The 19,758-nt window shown below is 37.7% G+C and overlaps 1 protein-coding gene and 1 long non-coding RNA gene across 2 annotated transcripts in view; both read left to right on the top strand.

Moving 5' to 3' along the window:
* Positions 1-19,758, top strand: part of LOC102283293 (uncharacterized) — a 68,502-nt gene that overhangs the window by 15,270 nt on the left and 33,474 nt on the right. Inside the window, exons 3-4 of the long non-coding RNA XR_011463718.1 lie at positions 1,291-1,417; positions 19,348-19,502. This is a non-coding gene — a long non-coding RNA (uncharacterized lncRNA). The remainder of the gene's footprint in view (positions 1-1,290; positions 1,418-19,347; positions 19,503-19,758) is intronic.
* On the top strand, positions 15,676-15,941 carry LOC102282720 (small ribosomal subunit protein uS14). Its single transcript, XM_005911391.3, is given in 2 exon segments — positions 15,676-15,775; positions 15,778-15,941. Coding segments are annotated over 2 exon segments (168 nt in total). The 5' UTR covers positions 15,676-15,699; the 3' UTR covers positions 15,870-15,941.

Here is a 19,758-nt window from a genome sequence, read left to right as displayed (position 1 = left end):
TCTTCTTTATCCATTCATCTGTTGATGAACATTTAGATTGTTTCTATGTTTTGGCTATTGTGAACAGTGCTTCTGTGAACATAGGGGTGCATGTATCTTTGTGAATTATAGGTTTGTCTGAATATATTCTGAGGAGTGAGATTGCTGGCTCATATAGTAATTCTATTTTCCAGTTTTCTGAGGAATCTCCATACTGTTTTCCATAATGGCTGTAGCAACTTACATTCCCACCAATAGTGTAGGAGGGTTTCCTTTTCTCTATAGTCTTTCCAGCATTGTTATTTTTAGACATTTTGATGATGGCTGTTCTGTGAGGTGGTATCTCACTGTAGTTTTGATTTGCATTTCTTTACTGATTAGTGATGTTGGACATCACTAGTTCACATCATTAGTAATGTTCAACATCTTTTCATGTGCCTACTATTCCCTTTAGAACCCATTTGTGGACCAGGAAAAAAAATCTCTGTTTACCAATTACTTATGTAATGTTTACCATGTAGCAGGCTATATGCTAGATTTTGGATACATATTCAGAGGTAGATGAAGAAGAGTTCCCGTGCTCAAAGTGTTTGCAGTCTAGTAGGTAAAATAGCAAGAAACAGCCTCCCCTTTGTAGAATATTTGCAGTAGGAACTGTGTTTCTCTATTCTAGAACCATGGAAACAGATGTGACTGCACTCTGAGTGTTACTTTATCCTAATCCTAATTCATTTTTTCTCAAACACCCAAGACTGGTCCTGCCTTGGGACTTTGCTCTTGCTTTTCTGTCTGCCTAGAATTCTCCTCTCCAAAAGTTATCCAAATGACTTACTCCTGCTCCTTCACATCCCTGCTGAAATGTCACTTTATTAATGTGATCTCCCTAGACTATTTTCTATAAAATAACACTTTCCACCTTCTGTCTTTTATCCCTTTATTTGAATTTATTTGTTATATTGATAGCATTACTATTTACATTTTAATTTCTGTCCTCATTATGTTTTATCTCTTCCTCCCTCAAATATAAATACTAGATGAGCAGGGACTTTATCTGTTTTGTTCACCATTTTATCCCCAATGTCTTGAGTAGTTATTGTCACATAACAGGATTCTTTACACATGTTTCTTGAAAGAATTAACACCTCTTTGGGCACTTGATTATTTTTCCTTCTCATGTTTCCCTGGAAAGCATTTTCTGACTGATTTTATTCACATTGTATATTTTTAGCTTATTCCAGACTTCAAATAAGCATAAAAAAGATACCTATCATGTTAAGTACCTATTACAATTTGTTTTCCCCACTCTCTTAGTTTTCATATAGGACCAGTCCACTTGATAAACATCTTGACATCCTGAACAAAAAGCATGGACTATCTACCCACCCACTTGCTTCTCAGATATTTGGGTGTGCTGGGAAAGAGCATATGGAAAAATTTGGTATGTTGAAAAACTTTGAGGCTTACTGATAGTTATATAAATGTGTGAAAAGCAATATTTATTTATTAAGAAACTGTGGAGGATGCTAGATTGTATAAAAATGAAATGTTTTTCAATTAAGTTGAAGAAATAGTGTGGTAGAATTTAGTTGTATTCTTACAAATGACATCATATGGGAAGCACCTAGAATGTTCCAAAATAAGACATTGAAATAGAAAAAATAACATAAATCTTGTCTCCTTTAATCATGGATTATAAATTGCTGCTTATCAGTTCTGAATATGGTAATGAGACTTAAGGCTTGCTCTTGGTATTAGATTTATATAGCCATATTTTATTCTTGTGCTTGAATCTAACAGGAGTCCATCATTATCTGTCAATCCATAGAGCTTTATGACATTTAAATTTCATGGTTGATTTTTATTTTTTAGGTAAACATCCCAGGTTTTTGACTGATGATCAATGATTGGCCTGCCTTAGCCAGCTAGTTAAAACATGGAGTAGAGCAGCTAGAGTTCTTGTCTTTTATCTTTTGTTTTAATTGTATGACCCTGAACCAGTGCCTTGTTGTATACTGTGAGATAAGAAAGAAAATAGTCATGCTCATTCCTATTCTTTGTAGGAAAAATATCCCAGGTTATATAACCAAGATTAAGTAATCAGAAAGCAAAGAAATCTTCAAGGAAGAATGGTAGGATGGCAAAGAGGAGACTGACAGCTTGGAGCCATGGGAATTTTCTTCCTTGTAGCTATTTCTTAACATTTTAAAACTCAGTCCATTCCAATCTGGCTTCCCTCCTTTGGGCTACCACTGATAACCACATTGCCATATCGAATAAATACTTCTCAATCCTGTTTTAATAGACCTCAGTACCATTACCCCGCTTTGATCACGTCTGTCTTAAAACATTCTCTTCTCTTGGCCTCTGTGATATCTCACACTTCTTGTTTTCCTTACCTCTTTGGCTATTCCTTATCCATTTCCTTTTGAATTAAATAATTTATTTAAAAATTGAGCTGTTATTATATTGTAGGCACTATTCTAGGCACTGGAAAATAGAAGTATATAACTTAGTTATTGCTGTGTAATAAGCTATTCCCAAACTCAGTGATTTTAAATAATGATTTTTTATTATTATAGCTTGCAAGTTTGTAGACTGACTGGGAATCAGTGGATCTAAGTCATGATCAGCTATTTTTGTCTGGTTTGATATGACTGTAGGGTGGTTAGAGGCTCCATTTTACTCGTGTTTGGCTGGTTGTCTCAGCCTCCACTTGGGGCCAGAAGGCCAGCTCTGGCATGTCCTTTTTATGGTCACAGCACAAGCATAAGAGCATAATCTGCAACATGCAAGGCATCTTGAGACTTGACCAAAGCAAGTCATATGAAAAACTTGGAATCAAGGGAGAGGGAAATATACTTTACTTTTTTAAAGGTAGGAAACTGAAAAGTCAGACCATAAAGGGAAAAAGAATTAGGGGTATCAATGCAGTCATTCACAAGCAACAAATAAGCAGATGAAATGTGTGGTCTTTGCTTAAGTTTCTAGTAGAGGGGGACAGTAGCATATGGGAAAAAAACTAAGATAATTTCAAATAATTATTAGTCCTGTGAAGAAGTAAAACAAGGTTATACACTGGTGGGGAGATGGGAACAAACTTAGGATAGTCAATGATGAGCTCTATACCTGCGTATCCAGTCAGCATCTTTACATCTCTGCTTGTATGTGTAACAGGTGTCTCAATTTTCACATGTTCATGTGCAGACTCTTAATTCTGTTCCCCCATCAGCTTAAACTTACTCCTCTTCTACTTTTCCTCATCTTAGTCAGTGGCATTTCCACCCATTCAGTTGTTTAAAGCAAAAACATGAATCATGTCAGACACTTCTCCCAACTCTTCTCCTGCTCTAGTCCCTCAGTATCCTTAGTTCTACCTTCAAACTCCAAATTATGTTTTTTCCCTAGTTTCTTTTATTACCACAGCTCTTACCCCAGACCATAATTTTCAAGCTGTGATCTGTGACCTGAGAAAAAAAGAATGCTAACACCTAAAGCTGACTTTATTTTGGGGGGCTCCAAAATCACTGCAGATGGTGATTGCAGCCGTAAGCGTTAAAAGACTCTTACTCCTTGGAAGGAAAGTTATGACCAACCTAGACAGCATATTAAAAAGCAGACATTACTTTGCCAACAAAGGTCTGTCTAGTCAAGGCTATGGTTTTTCTGGTGGTCATGTGTGGATGTGAGAGTTGGACTATAAAGAAAGCTGAGCACCGAAGAACTGATGCTTTTGAATTGTGGTGTTGGAGAAGACTCTTGAGAGTCCCTTGGACTGCAAGGGGATCCAACCAGTCCAACCTAAGGGAGATCAGTCCTGGATGTTCATTGGAAGGACTGATGTTGAAGCTGAAACTCCAATACTTTGGCCACCTGATGTGACGAGCTCACTCATTTGAAAAGACCCTGATGCTGGAAATGATTGAGGGCAGGAGGAGAAGGGGACGACAGAGGATGAGATGCTTGGATGGTATCACCGACTCAATGGACATGAGTTTGGGTGAACTCCGGGAATTGGTGATGGACAGGGAGGCCTGGTGTGCTGCGGTTCATGGGGTTGCAAAGAGTTGGACATGACTGAGCGACTGAACTGACTAACACATAAGGATCCCCTCTGGATAATTTTTATCTTAGGAATTTTGTGGATGTCCTGTGAATCTTGGTTTGTTGCTCCATTAGTCAACAAGCTACACCTACAAATTTCTTTGGGTCCTTTCTGAGCAACATTGTTTTTAAAAATTTTTTTCATTTATTTGTTTATCTGTACTGGGTCTTAGTTGCAGCATGTGGGATCTTTAGATGCAGCATGGGAGATCTAGTTCCCCGACCAGGGACTGAACCCAGGGCCCCTGCCTTGGGGGCTGCAGAGTCTTAGCCACTGGGCCACCAAGCAAGTCCCAAGGATCAACATTCTTGTTTCCTAGCAGCCCTTTGATTGAGAGGTTTGTAAGGCACAGCTTTTTTTGTCTGAACAGCATTCTGAGACATCTTTCTGAGTCTTTTACAGAAGATTTGTTACAACTTAGGCTTCAGTTTTGGACCATGTTTTCCTGACAGTACCCTGGATTTCATTTTTGCTCAAAGATTATTTCTTAATTTTAGCATTTTTTACCACTTTGAGAGGCTGAGAATTTTCAAAACTATGACGTTCTGGATCCTTTTTGTTTAATAGTTCTCTCTGCAATATAGCACTGTAGAGTTTTACTATAAGCAGCAAGAAGAAACCATGTAGCAGTTTCAATATTTTGCTTATTGTCTGGTTTCTTCTAAACTGTGGTAATAGTATTACCATAATTTCTGCTTCTATTGTAACAAGGATCTCCTTTTCTCCAGTCTTCAGGAAGATTTTGTCCTTTTGCAAACTCTCACTTGCAGTGTCAGAGGATCTTGAGGCTACTACTAATGTTTTCTTCAAGATGTTCAGGCTTTCACTGGTAATTTTTCCAAACTTTGGAACTAGAATGATTCCAAAGCCATTCATATATTTTACATTTTTGTTCAATATAACTCCATTTCTACTGTATTAGTCTGCTTGGGCTGACATAGCCAATACCATAGACCCAGTGCCTCAAACCTTATAGGTCTAGAGGCTGGGAGGTCTAAAATTCAGACACAAGATAAGTTTTATACTAAGGCCTCTTCTCTTGGGTCACAGGTGGCTCCGTCTTACTGTGTATCATCACATGAGCTCCTCTTTTTTGTGAGTGCAGAGAGGGAGGGAGAGAGAAACATATTTGTCTTCGTCTTTTTGTAAGAATTCAAAGATTACAACAAACTGAGAAACCGTATTAAAAAACAATGACATGACTTTGCTGACAAAGTTCCGTATAGTCAAAGCTATGGTTTTTCTAGTAGTCATGTATGGATGTGAGAGTTGGAACATAAAGAAGGCTGAGTGCCAAAGAATTGATGCTTTCAAATTGTGGTGCTGGAGAAGACTCTTGAGAGTCCTTTGGACTGCAAGGAGATCAAACCTGTCAATCTTAAAGGAAATCAGTCCTGAATATTCATTGGAAGGGCTGATGCTGAAGCTGAAACTCTAATACTTTGGCCATCTCATGTGACGAGCCAACTCACTGGAAAAGTGATGCTTTCCCTGATGCTGGGAAAGATTGAAGGCAAGAGGAGAAAAGGGTGGCAGAGGATGAGATGGTTAGATAGCATCACCGACCCAATGGACAGAAATTTGAACAGACTGCAGGAGATAGTGAAGGACAGGGGAGCCTGGCATGCTGCAGTCCATGGGGTTGCAGAGTTGGACACAACTTAGTGATGGAATAACAACGAACAACAAGAGCACTAATCCTATCAAGAGGGACTTACCCTCTTGACTTCATTGACCATAATTATCCAAAGCCCATCTCCAGATACCATCACGTTGGGGGTTGGGACATCAACAAATGAATTTTGAGGGGACACAATTCAGACCATAGCATTCAGATACCAAAATGTATATTATCTAGTACTATGTTATAGTGAGACTCTTTTTTTAAATCATTTATTTTTTTAATTCCTGCTGTCTAGTGTTCCCATGTGTAAGCTCACTGGCCTTCCAGTGTGTTCTGTAAGCCCAACTTAAACCCTGTACCACAGTCTCAAATTTCCTTTGGCTACAATGCTCTTTATTCCTTCAAGGTCAACTCTTTTCATGCTTTAGGTCTTTAAAAAAATCTTATCTCATATCTCTAACACTTTGCAAAAGTATTTTTGCTTTGATGTCCAATAGGCCTTTCAAATTGAACAGGTCTAAAACTGAAGTACTAATTCTCTCCTTGAACTTCTACCTTCCTTGTCTGTTCCTCCTGAAGTTTTTTCTGTTCAGCAAGAGATAACTCCATATTTCTAGGACCTTTGGCCAAAAATCTTAGAGCCAGTCTTGATTTTTCTTGTCCTTAACATTCAGTAGATCAGTAGGCCTTTTTACCCATTTCTTAAAATATCCAGAAATATAAGAAAGAGAAGTGTTTCTCCACATTTTCCCCACTTTTCCTGTAGAGCAAATTGTCATAATTTCTCACCTGGAGTATAAGAGTCTCCTACATGGTTTTTTGCTTCTGCTTGTGCACCTGTACAATCAATTCTTTATGTCCAGAGCAATGCTTTTCCAATCTAAACTAGATCATTTCACTCCTCTGCTCAAAACTTTGCTGCATTCTTTCCACACTCAGATTGGAACCTACAAGCCTTATTATGGCCTATAAGTTTCTATATAGTCTGACTCTCCACTCTCACCGGATTGTGATGTATTGATTTTTTTTAATGTGGAGTTAGATTTTGTCACTTTTCTTTAGTATTTTCAAATCCATATTCATAAGTGATATTGGTTTATAATTTTCTTTTTTCTTATGTCCTTAACAAGTTTAAGTGTTAATTTTATACTTACTTCTTAAAAGGAAATAGGAAGCCTTTCCTCATTTTTTATGCTTTGGGACAATTTATGGAGCACTGGGACTACTTGATCTTTGTAGGTTTGATTTAATACTCTGTAAAAATATCTGAGCCTGTTTTTTTTTTTTTTTTTTTTTTGTGTGGGTTTTTCTTTTTTTTGTTGTTGTGGTGGTCGCTTGGTAATTATTTCTTTTTGTTTAAACATTCCATCTCCCATGGGGTCAGTTTTGGTAGTCTGTATTTCTCTTGGAAATTATATATTTCACTTAGAATTTCAAATCTACTTGTATAGAAGTCCTGAAAAGTAGTCTTTTACAGTTTTCAATTTTCTGTTTCAATGGTTTTTCTCTCCTGTTATTTCTTATATTTGTGTATATATACTTTCTCCTTTTTCCCCCATTAAGTTAGGGTAAGAGTTTGTTTCTTTCATTAAATTTCTCAAAACAATAGAGTTTTGATTAACTACGTCTGTTCTTTATTTCTTTGGGCTGCCCTGGGCCTTCGTTGTTGCTCATGGGCTTTCTCTAGCTGCCGCGAGTGGGGGCTACTCTCTAGTTGCGGTGCATGGGCTTCTCATCGCGGTGGCTTCACTTGTTGCCGAGCATGAGCTCCAGGGCTTGCCTGGGCTTCAGTAGTTGTGGCCTGGGGGCTCAGTAGTTGCAGTCCCCAGGCTTTAGAGCACAGGCTCAGTAGTTGTGGCTCATGGGTTTAGTTGCTCTGCAGCATGTGGGATCTTCCCAGACTAGGGACTGAACCATTGTCTCAACATTGGAAGGCAGATTCTTAGCCACTGCACCATCAGGGAAGTCCATGCCTACTCTTTCTAATTCTTTATCCCTTTATTTTCTGCCTTTATCTTCCTTGTGCTTTCTGTTGGTTTACTTTGCAGTTGTTTTTCTAGTTTTTTAATTGGGAACTTAACTCATTTTTTATCTTTGTAGTAAATAACAGCTTTATTGAGATAAAATTGACGTATCATAAAATGGATTATTTTAAAGTGTACAACTCAGTGTACACTTTAATATATTCACAGAGTTGTGAAATCATCACCACTATCTAATTTCAGGACATTTTCATCTCCAAAGGAAAACCCATACCCATTAATACTCCTTTTCTCTGAGGCACCTGGCAACCACTAATCTACTTTCTATTTTTATGTATTTGCTTATTATGAACATTTTAAAAAAAGATAGCTAAGTATATGACCTTTTGTGACAGGCTTCTTTTAATCAGCATAGAAAACATTCACAGTTCATTTGTCTTGTAGCATGGATCAGGACTTCATTGTTTTCAATTGATGAATATGTTCCATTTTAATCATCCTTAGTGTTTAGTCCTATATCCTTGTTATTGCTATAAGCATATATATACACATTGGTTCTGAGGTGTAGTGTTTTAATTTTTCAGTATCATTTTCTCAGAAGCTTTGCAGTCATTTGTATTTCCCCCTTTTGCCCAAGAGCTGTTTTATGGAAATAGTTTAAAATTTTCCAGGTAGACTTAATTTTTACATTTCATTAATAATTTCTAATTTTATTACATTGTGATTTGAGAGTGTTGTTTTAGATTTTGGGGAATTCCTAGTTCTGAGATGCCCTCTCATGTCAATGGAGTAAAGTCCTCATTCTGTAGTGGGTTTTTGAAAGATGGATTAAGTATCCTCTGATTTTTTGTTTTGTGGGTTTTTGTTTGTTTGTTTTCTTCTTGCAGAAACCTAAAAATTACTCTGTTAGTTTCTTTTCTCTTTCACCATCCAGTTGCCAAAGGGACCTTTCCTTTTTTTTCCCACCTGTTTTCTTCTCTTAGAAGCTATGACTTTCAAAGGTTAGCAACATGGATCTCCTGTGCTTTTCTAGCCCTTCCCTGCAGTAACGTTTTAATCTATGGGAATATTTTTTCAATATTTCACTCTTGTGGGGAGTCTTTCTCTTCTGGGTGGTTGTTTCAGAGCAGTTGTGGGCCTGCTGCTAGCTCCCCACGTCTCTCTTCTGCAGTATTTGCAGACTATGCTTCTTCTCTAGGAGGCTTCCTGTGGGAGCGTGAATAATTACTAACAGGGATTTGGTCACTTTTTCCTTTCCCACTTTTTTTCACTTATAGATAACTTGAAGTTTTGTGGGGTTTTTCTTTGTCTACGTATACTGAGGGTACGGTTTTGTGCAGTTTTATTTGTTCTTCTTGTTATTCCATGTTGTTTTTGAGGATATGGAGATTTAGGCCGCCCCCATTGCCCTCAGCTAGCTGGAAACCCTCTGTTTGGTGTTTTCAATCTTTCCTAAAGTTTTATATTACTCAGAGTAGTTAGATGGGTTTTTTTTTGTAGTCTAAAATTTGAAATATAAATGTACAGTATTTTTGTTGGAATGTTATTCTTCATCCAATAGACTTCTAGTGAATTGTAGAATTTCATGGAATTTTAAATTGTCCCTTGAAATTGCCATTTGTGAATGTGTCCTAGAAATAAAGTAAAAATGTTTGTAGTAGCTTACATTCTGTTATAGAAACAGGAGATTTTTGTGGCTTCAAAGTGTGATTCAAGGAGATTGAGATCTTTTTATATCATGCATATTCTTAGAACTACCAAAAGTCTGAATTGGCAGTTCAGAATCAGGAATCAGCAAACCCTCTGTCTGTGTCGTGGCTTCATAAATACATGGTAAGGGACTGGCAGAAAATTTTTCAAAGGGTGGCTATCTTCTGTAGATTAACTGGATCCCATAGTAAGGAAGTAAGAAGGAAAAACATAATACCTACTGAATATCTCCTATTTCAGACACTGTGCCAAGTGCATTTATATAGTTTATCTGCCTTTCTTCCTATAAATCCATGTGTGAATTGCTTGTAAATCTTCTAATAGATAATAGTAAAGCATTTGTACGTCCTGTGACAAGAAACTTGCCACAGAAGCTACTCATTCCATGAGTTTTTTGTTTTTTGGTTTTTTGGTGATTCCAATAGTTACAGTGCTCTTTTCCACATTGAAGTCAAATCTTTCTCCCTATAGTTTCTGTCTTCTGAGATTCACAGAGCAAGACTCTTTTACCTTCTAGCCCTTCAAATATCTGAAGCCAGCCTGACCTTGTTCCTTTCAGTGTTTCTCATTAGATTTATCCCATGACCTATCACCACCAGGGTAATTTCTGTACTGTGATCGCATGTAAGCTTTTCTGGTAGTTGCGTCACACCGTTGAATCATATTGAGCATATAGTAGAACAGAACCTCAAAGACTTTCTCGTGGTGGCTGCTTCTTTTCTCATGTAGTTTTGTGTATTCAGCAATAGAACTGGGCATTCATTAATTAAATTCCAATCCATTTCATTGATAAAACTTCCTGAAGTTTATTTGGATACAACATTGTAGCAGTCTCTCCCAGCTTCAAGTTTAAAAACCTTTAATTTTCTAATCCAATTTTTGGTAGAAATACTACCCAGAGTATGGCTGAGGTTAGAGGTTAGCAGTAGAGACTTTTCTCTAGGTTAATACATCGATCAGGTATGAACTGTAAAATTCACTTCATCCAGGGGAATTGGGATCTTTTGGCATTGAGATTGAACTCCTTGAAGAATTACTGGCAGTGCTTTCCTGCCTTATAACCACTGAGGTCCTAGGCTATATTTTCTGGTTTTTGAAATTGGACCCTAGTTGTATTAGGTAGAATAGGCCAGCTTGAAGTATTTTCATATCATATGCTTATTAGTTGATTCAATTCATTAAATATATTCAAGTTTAATTATAAAGAAATGATTATCTGAAGGGTCAGTATTGAAGTTTTCAATACTGTTATCTATGCATGGGAACATGTGGAAATATTTAGCAGGATACTGAGTACCTTTGCAACATTTGTTAATAAGCAGCAGGAAGACATTAACCTGCTAATAGAAGTTTGCTTTCTCTACAGGAACAATACTTGAACACTTTGCAAAAATTGAATGGAAAAATCGTAAACATTCAGTTAATAACCCATAAGTACTTCAGAGATAAGAAGTAGTGAAAATCTGGGTTATTCTCCTATGTAATATGCAACTTTATAGTTGAAAAGCAAATGTAAGACCTCAAAGATATTAACTAGAATGTTTTTATCTTCTTTTGAAAGGCTTGCACCCAAGTAAACTTTTGACTCTTTTACAGTTTACATTTTGGTCTGTTTATATTTAGAATACCATTTAAGCTTAGTGGCTCTTTTAAGAAAGAATGGTATTAAAATGTGAAATTGTCATCGATTGCAGCCCTAGTAAATAAACTTATCATATTAATTTTAATTGGAACTAACAAGTCCCCATTTTAAAAACTTTTCTAAACAAAAAACTTTTCTCAGTTAGTATTAAAACATGCATTAGTTGTTTTAATTATTTTGTTAAATTATTTGCATTTTAGTTATGTTAGTCTCATTAACTCTTACTCTGATAGACTAATATGGTTATTTATATCCTTAGAAATAGTCTGAAGTGCACAGAGAACAAACTTGTGGTTGTCAAGGGGAGGTGGGTAGGGGAGGGAAGGAATGAGTGTGTGAGACTAACAGATGTAAACTACTATATATAAGACAGATAAAAAACCAAAGTCATAGTGAATAGCACAGAGAACTATTTTCAATATTTTGTGATAAGCCATAATGAAAAAGAATATGAAAAAAGAATGTCTGTATGTGTATAACTGAGGCACTTTGCTGTACAGCAGAGATTGGTGCAACACTGTAAATCAACTGTACTTCAGAAAAGCTAATATACTATAAAAATAGCTTGAAGTAAAATTGCATCCTGTGTATTACTGATTAATTAATCTCTGAACCCTTAATGCCTAGTGCAGTGTGTGACTCATGGCATATACTGAAGGGCTGCTGAATAAAATTGGTTCACTGGGAATTGATTTAGTGCCACATAACTAGAATCTCTACGAAAGCAATACCACTAGGCAATAAAAGTAGTTAACTTTATTAAATGCCAACTCTCTGTCACTGTGCTGGGTACTTTTACACACATTTTCATTTAATCCTCTCAAAGACCCTAAAAGGTAGTTATTTTTATTCTTATTTTATAGATGAGGAAAATGAGGCTTACAGAAATTAAGCAACTTACTCAGGATCATTCTAAATAGTAGAAAAATAATATTTATGTTTTTCCTCCTATAGATTATAAACTTATTGAGGAAAAGAGCCATCTCTTTATGTTCTTAATGCTTAGCATAGAGTCTAGAACATAATAGGTGCTCAGTAAACTGTTTCTAAACTATTAAATTTTTCCATGTTTAATAAACATAAAACTGTGATAAGGAACATTTTATACCACAAGTGGATCATTACCACATATTTCTAATACTTCATGCTACTAATTCTCTTCATTCTTCTAATTTTAAATTGATGTTTGAATTCAGGGCATACTTAATTAACAAGTAATATCTAATCCAATTCCCTAGATCTAAGGGTATTTTGTGAAAGATCAAAGGGTATTATGGAAGCTTTGGTTAATTACTTTGCTTATATAATAAAATAGAAATTTCTTCATTTGAGATAACAAACCTGTTATAATTTGGCCCCATTGTACTTTACTGGTCTTGCTGCTGCTGCTGCTGCGTCACTTCAGTCGTGTCCAACTCTGTACGACCCCATAGACAGCAGCCCACCATCCCCCGTCTAGGGATTCTCCAGGCAAGAACACTGGAGTGGGTTGCCAATTCTTACCATTTCCCCTGTTATTCTCAATCTCACCCCTTCACCAGGTTTTTTGGTATTTCCTAAGTCTACTATACAGTGCTTGTTTCTGTGTTTTTAATTATGCTGTTAGCTGTCCCTGGAATATTCTTCTTTTTTTTAAAATTTTTTTAAAATATAAATTTATTTAATTGGAGGCTAATTACTTTACAATATTGTATTGGTTTTGCCATACATCAGCATGAATCCACCACAGGTGTACACGTGTTCCCCATCCTGAACCCCCCTCCCACCTCCCTCCCCATACCATCCCTCTGGGTCATCCCAGTGCACCAGCCCCGAGCATCCTGTATCATGCATCGACCCTGGTCTGGCGATTCATTTCACATATGATATTATACATGTTTCAATGCCATTCTCCCAAATCATCCACCCTCGCCCTCTCCCATAGAGTCCAAAAGACTGTTCTATACATCTGTGTCTCTTTTACTGTCTTGCATACAGGGTTATCATTACCATCTTTCTAAATTCCATATATATGAGATTCTATCTTTTTTTGTTTGGTGAATATATACTTACTCATCAAGCCCCAAACCAAATATCACTGCTTCTGTTAATACTTTATTAAAGTTTCCTCCAATTAAAATAAATAATTAGTAAAAATAAAATAATTAGTAAAAATAAATAATTAGTAAAAATAAAAATAAATAGTAAAATTAAAGTTTCCTGGGCATAATTATTTTTCCCTATGAACTTCACTGTAGTGTCTGTATGCCTCAGTTATTATATAACACACTGTGTCATACATATTTATAAATCTTTCTCCTCTGATTCTGATGATTCTTGAGCAGAGATTGTATCCCATCTTTGTATCTTCAGTACCTATTGAGGTATTGGAACATAGTATATGCTCAACAAAACTTTGCTATTACTGAATAGTATTTAGGATGAGTATACTATTTAGTCTTAAGCCCATAAATAGGATCTAGAGCTGACTTCTTTGTCCTTAGAACTTGGAGAACTATTAAAAATCCTTAAATAAGGTGAGAAATCTTTGTGATTTCCTGAAACTAGTAAGGAACTATACCAACATATTGAGGAATTGAGGGCACTGCAGTTTACTGACTTTGAGGCTTCAGAGAGCAGCTCTTGACTTTCCCCAGAGAAACAAAGCTTCTATTTCTTTGTTTTACTTTACTTCCTGCCTAACCAGGCACTCATTTATCCACTAATTATAATATTCTTCTAAAGGAATTTCATTCATTCAGCTAATATGTATTTGGTAGCTTACCTTTTGCAGTCAGTGCTTAAGCTGCTAATGATACAGCAGTGAACAAGGTGATTAAGTTTCTTGTCCTCATGAATCCTCTCTAGTCTTGCCTTGGAAATAGGTTCATTTGCACCATTTTTTCTAGATTCCACATATATGCATTAATATATGATATTTGTTTTTCTTTTTCTGACTTACTTCACTCTGTGTGACAGATTCTAGATTCATCCAAACCTCAACAGATGACCCAGTTTCATTCCTGATGTACATGTGTCATTTTGACTTTGGTTTTCTCAGGATATGAGCCCAGTAGTGGAATTGCTGGGTCATATGGTAGTTCTACTTTTAGTTTTTTAAGGAACCTACATACTGTTTTCCATAGTGGCTGTATTACATTCTCACCAACAGTGTAAGAGGGTTCCCTTTTCTTCGTACCATCTCCAGCATTTATTGTTTATAGATTTTTTTCTTTTAAAAATTTTTTTTATTGAAGGATAATTGCTTTACAGAATTTTGTTGTTTTCTGTCAAACCTCAGCATGAATCAGCCATAGGTATACATATACCCCCTCCCTTCTGAACCTCCCACCCACCTCCTTCCCCATCCCACCCCTCTAGGTTGATACAGAGCCCCTGTTTGAGTTTCCTGAGCCATACAGCAAATTCCCCTTGGCTATCTATTTTACATATGGTAATGTAAGTTTCCATGTTACTCTTTTCATACATCTCACCCTCTCCTCCCCTCTCCCCATGTCCATATGTCTATTCTCTATGTCTGTTTCTCCATTGCTGCCCTGTAAATAAATTCTTCAGTACCATTTTTCTAGATTCCATATATGTGAGTTAGAATACAATATTTATCTTTCTCTTTCTGACCCACTTCACCCTGTATAATAGGTTCTAGGTTCATCCACTTCATCAGAACTGACTCAAATGTATTCCTTTTTATGGCTGAGTAATCGTCATGACCCAGATAATCACAATGGTGTGATCACTCACACTCTCCTAGAGCCAGACATCCTGGAATGTGAAGTCAAGTGGGCCTTAGGAAACATCACTACGAACAAAGCAAGTGAAGGTGATGGAATTCCAATTGAGCTATTTCAAATGCTAAAAGATGATGCAGTGAAAGTGCTGCACTCAATATGCCACCACATTTGGAAAACTCAGCAGTGGCCACAGGACTGGAAAAGGTCACTTTTTATTCCAATCCCAAAGAAAGGCAATGCCAAAGAATGCTCAAACTACCGCACAATTGCACTCATCTCACATGCTAGCAAAGTAATGCTCAAAATTCTCCAAGCCAGGCTTCATTCAGCAGTATGTGAACTGTGAACTTCCAGATGTGCAAGCTGGTTTTAGAAAAGGCAGAGGAACCAGAGATCAAATTGCCAACATCCGCTGGATCATCAAAAAAGCAAGATAGTTCCAGAAAAACATTTCTGTTTTATTGACTATGTCAAGCCTTTGACTGTGTGGATCACAATAAACTGGAAAGTTCTGAAAGAGATGGGAATACCAGACCACCTGACCTGCCTCTTGAGAAACCTGTATGCAGGTCAGGAAGCAACAGTTAGAACTGGACATGGAACAACAGACTGATTCCAGATAGGGAAAGGAGTACATCAAGGCTGTATATTGTTACCCTGATTATTTAACTTATATGCAGTTATAGGCTATGTATCGTCACCCTGATTATTCAACATCATGCAAAATGCTGGGCTGGGTGACTCACAAGCTGGAATCAAGATTGTTGGGAGAAATATCAACAGCCGCAGATATGCAGATGACACCACTGTAATGTCAGAAAGCAAAGAGGAACTAAAGTGCCTCTTGATGAAAGTGAAAGAAAAGAGTGAAAAAGCTGGCTTAAAACTCAGAATTCAGCCTTTTACCTCGTTGCAACCGAGAAGGCAACATGGGTCACCAGCAGCTCTACTGGAGCCATCCGAGAAAATTCGGCCAGGGTTCTCGCTCTTGCCGGGTCTGCTCCAACCGCACGGTCTGATCCGGAAATACGGCCTCAATATGTGCCGCCAGAGTTTCCGCCAGTATGCGAAGGACATCGGCTTCATTAAGTTGGACTAACCAAACTTCCTTAGATGGCTCATCCAGCACATCAACCTTAGGTGGAAACAATACTAGCTCTTTGTATATAAATTTTTTAAAAAATTAAAAAAAAACAAAAACAAAAAACTCAGAATTCAAAAAACTAAGATCATGGCATCCAGTCCCATCACTTCATGGGGAAGACGTGGGGAAAAATGGAAACAGTGACAGATTTTATTTTCTTGGACTCCAAATATATGGGAAAAAACTGGAAACAGTGGTGGATTTTATTTTCTTGGGCTCCCAAATCACTCTGGACCATGACTGCAGCCCGAAAATTAAAAGTCACTTGCTCCTTGGAAGAAAAGCTATGACAAACCTAGATAGTGTATTAAAAAGCAGAGACATTACTTTGCCAAAAAGGTCTGTATAGTCAGAGCTATGGTTTTTCCAGTAGTCATGTACAGATGTGAGAGTTGGACCATGAAGAAGGCTGAGCATTGAAGAATTGATGCTTTCAAATTGTGGCACTGGGGAAGACTCTTGAGAGGAGAGCAAGGAGATCAAACCAATCAAACCTAAAGGAAATCATCCCTGAATATTCATTGGAAGGAATGATGCTGAAGCTGAAGCTCTGATATTTTGGCTACCTGATGCAAAGAGCTGACTCATTGGAAAAGACCCTGATGCTGGGAAGGATTGAAGGCAGGAGGAGAAGGGGCTGACAGAGGATGAGATGGTTGGATGGCATCACTGACTCAATGGACATGAGCAAGCTCCAGGAGATAGTGAAGGATAAGGAGACCTGGCATGTTGCATGGGTCTGCAGAGTCGGACATGACTTAGAGACTGAACAACAAGAAAGGAAGTGGGCGACAAATCTCTGATCCATCTTGGTCTTTGAGTTAGGGATGTCTTGAAGGGGAAGAACAGAGAAACTGGAAGTGATTATTTTCTTGTGACATTTCTTAATCATGGTTTTGGGAATAAGAATGTGTCTGGTTTATGATTCTTGGGGCTGGTGGTCCATGGCTTGGGGGTCTGTGAGCTCATCTTGCCTGGAAAAACAGCCTGAGTTTGTATGTTAATGATGGTATCTACAATAGCAATCTTTGTCATCTGACTTTAATTAGTGTTCAGTTAGCATAGATTGAGGAGACAAGAAAGGGATTGAGGTTAGAGGAGATAAGTAAAGGAATAAAGTTTTAGATAGAGAAATTAATCATAAACTCAGTAAGGGAACACTGTTTTAGGGGGTTTGGTGTCAATATTATTAAGTTCTCTCCAACTCTAAAAATGTCTGATTTTATTATCCAGAGGACAAAATGCTATTTTTGTGAATCTAGTGCTATTGTTGTAAATAGCTGCAAATAGGTCTGGAAAATAATTCATTCTTTCTGGGAAATTTTTGAGGAGAATAATAGGAAAATTCCCCAGAGGAGCTGAATTTTTTAAGGAAAGTCAACCCCAAATTCTAGATTATATTCTTTTGATATGTTAAAAATGGTAAAATTAAACTATTTTCATGCCAGTTTGCCTCAGCCAGAGAACTGTATATTCAGTGTTTTCTCTTTCAATATTGCCAAAACAGGTTGGATAAATTTAAAGAGTACAGGGAATTCCCAGAAATGGTATGGACCTAACAGAAGCAGAAGATATTAATAAGAGGTGGCAAGAATACACAGAAGAACTATACAAAAAGATCTTAATGACTTAGATTACCATGATGGTGTGATCACTCACCTGGAGCCAGACATCTTAGAGTGAGAAGTCAAGTGGGCCTTAGAAAGCATCACTACAAACAAAGCTAGTGGAGGTGATGAAATTCCAGCTGAGCTATTTCAAATCCTAAAAGATGATGCTGTGAAAGTGCTGCACTCAATATGCCAGAAAATTTGAAAAACTCAGCAGCAGCCACAGGACAGGAAAAGGCCAATTTTCACTCCAATCTCAAAGAAAGGCAATGCCAAAGATTGTTCAAACTACCACACAATTGCACTCATCTCACATGCTAGCAAAATAATGCTCAAAATTCTCCAAGCTAGGCCTCAACAGTACATGAAGCAAGAACTTTCAGATGTTCAAGCTGGATTAAAATTAGAAAAGACAGAGGAACCAGAGATCAAATTGCAAACATCCACTGGATCATAGAAAAAGAAGAGAATTCCAGGAAAAACATCTACTTCTGCTTCATTGAAGATGCTGAAGCCTTTGTGTGGATCACAACAAACTGTGGAAAATTCTTAAAGAGATGGGAATACCAGCTCACCTTACCCACATCCTGAGAAATGTGTATGCAGGTCAAGAAGCAACAGTTAGAACCAGATGTGGAACAATGGACTGGTTCCAAACCGGGAAAGGAGTATGTCAAGGCTGTATATTCTCCCTGCTTATTTAACTTATATGCAGAGTACATCATGCAAAATGCCCCAGTAGATGAAGCAGAAGCTGGAATCAAGATTACCGGGAGAAATATCAATAACCTCAGATGTGCAAATTACACGACACTTATGGCAGAAAGCTAAGAGGAACTAAAGAGACTCTTGATGAGAGAGAAAGAGGGGAGAGTAAATGCTGGCTTAAAACTCAACTTTCAAAAAAAAAGATCATGGCATTCAGTCCCATCATTTCATGGCAAATAGATGGGGAAACAATGGAAACAGTGACAGACTTTATTTGGGGGGACTCAAAAATCACTGCAGATGGTGACTATAGCCATGAAATTAAAAGACGCTTGCTCCTTGGAAGGAAAGTTATGACCAACCTAGACAGCATATTAAAAAGCAGAGACATTACTTTGCTGACAAAGGTCTGTATAGGCAAAGCTATGGCTTTTCCAGTAGTCATGTGTCGATGTGAGAGTTGGACCATAAAGAAGGCTGAACACCAAAGAATTGATGCTTTTGAACCATGGTGTTGGAGAAGATTCTTGAGAGTCCCTTGGACTGCAAGGAGATCAAACCAGTCAATCATAAAGGAAATCAATCCTGAATATTCACTGGAAGGACTGATGCTGAAGCTGAAGCTCCAATACTTTGGCCACCTGGTGTGAAGAACTGACTCATCCGAAAAGACCCTGATGCTGGGAAAGATTGAAGGCAGGAGAGAAGGGGCTGACAGAGGATGAGATGGTTGGGTGGCATCACCGGCTCAATGGACATGAGTTTGAGCAAGCTCTGGGAAATGGGCAAGGACAGGGAAGCCTGGCGTGCTGCAGCCCATGGGATCGCTAAGAGTCGGACATGACGGAGCAACCGAATAACAACACCACCACCACATGGAATTTCTTAAGCCTGAATATTGTCTAAATAAAGAGATTACTCGGGGAGAAAAATTAGCTAGCTGCAAAAATCTTCCAGGGTTTTAAGAGAAGTTATTAAGCAATCATAGTCTTGAGCGAATAAACTGGGCTAGTTAAAAGTCACAACTGAATGTCAGCCCTTGTCTTGCTTGAGAAAGCTGGTAAGGGCAGTTTCTAAACCAAGGGAATCTGACTGTTCTGTGTTCGATTTGTTAGGTCTGGCTCAGCGTGCTGAACTCTGCTGGCAGCTGAAAGGGGAAGTCGGAAAAAAAGGCAAGTTCCCGGTGCAGAGGTGCTCTGCAGCATAAAACTGGCATTGGAGGAGCTGCCGTTGTCACGCTGTACCAGATGGGCTTTCCTGAAGCTGCCAGGTAAGTGGCATTCTAGGTTTTGTCTGGCAATGAATCCTTCTGATTTTTCACAACCAATGACGTTGTACATGTTAAAAAAAAAAAAAAAAGTCCTAATTTTGTTGTCTTAGTTCTCAAAAGAACAAGTATCTCATTACCTTGCTTTAATAGCATGGCTTTAAAACTTTAAAGATGACAGTTAACTTACAAACTTAACCAGCCTTAGGAAAATTTTATTCAAAAAGGAGGCAGCATAGTCAAAAGAGAATGTTGAACC

This window comes from Bos mutus, chromosome 3, assembly GCF_027580195.1.
Source record: "Bos mutus isolate GX-2022 chromosome 3, NWIPB_WYAK_1.1, whole genome shotgun sequence".
NCBI lineage: Eukaryota > Metazoa > Chordata > Mammalia > Artiodactyla > Bovidae > Bos > Bos mutus.
Note: the sequence above shows the minus strand (reverse complement) of the source record. Positions and strands in the feature narration are given on the sequence as shown.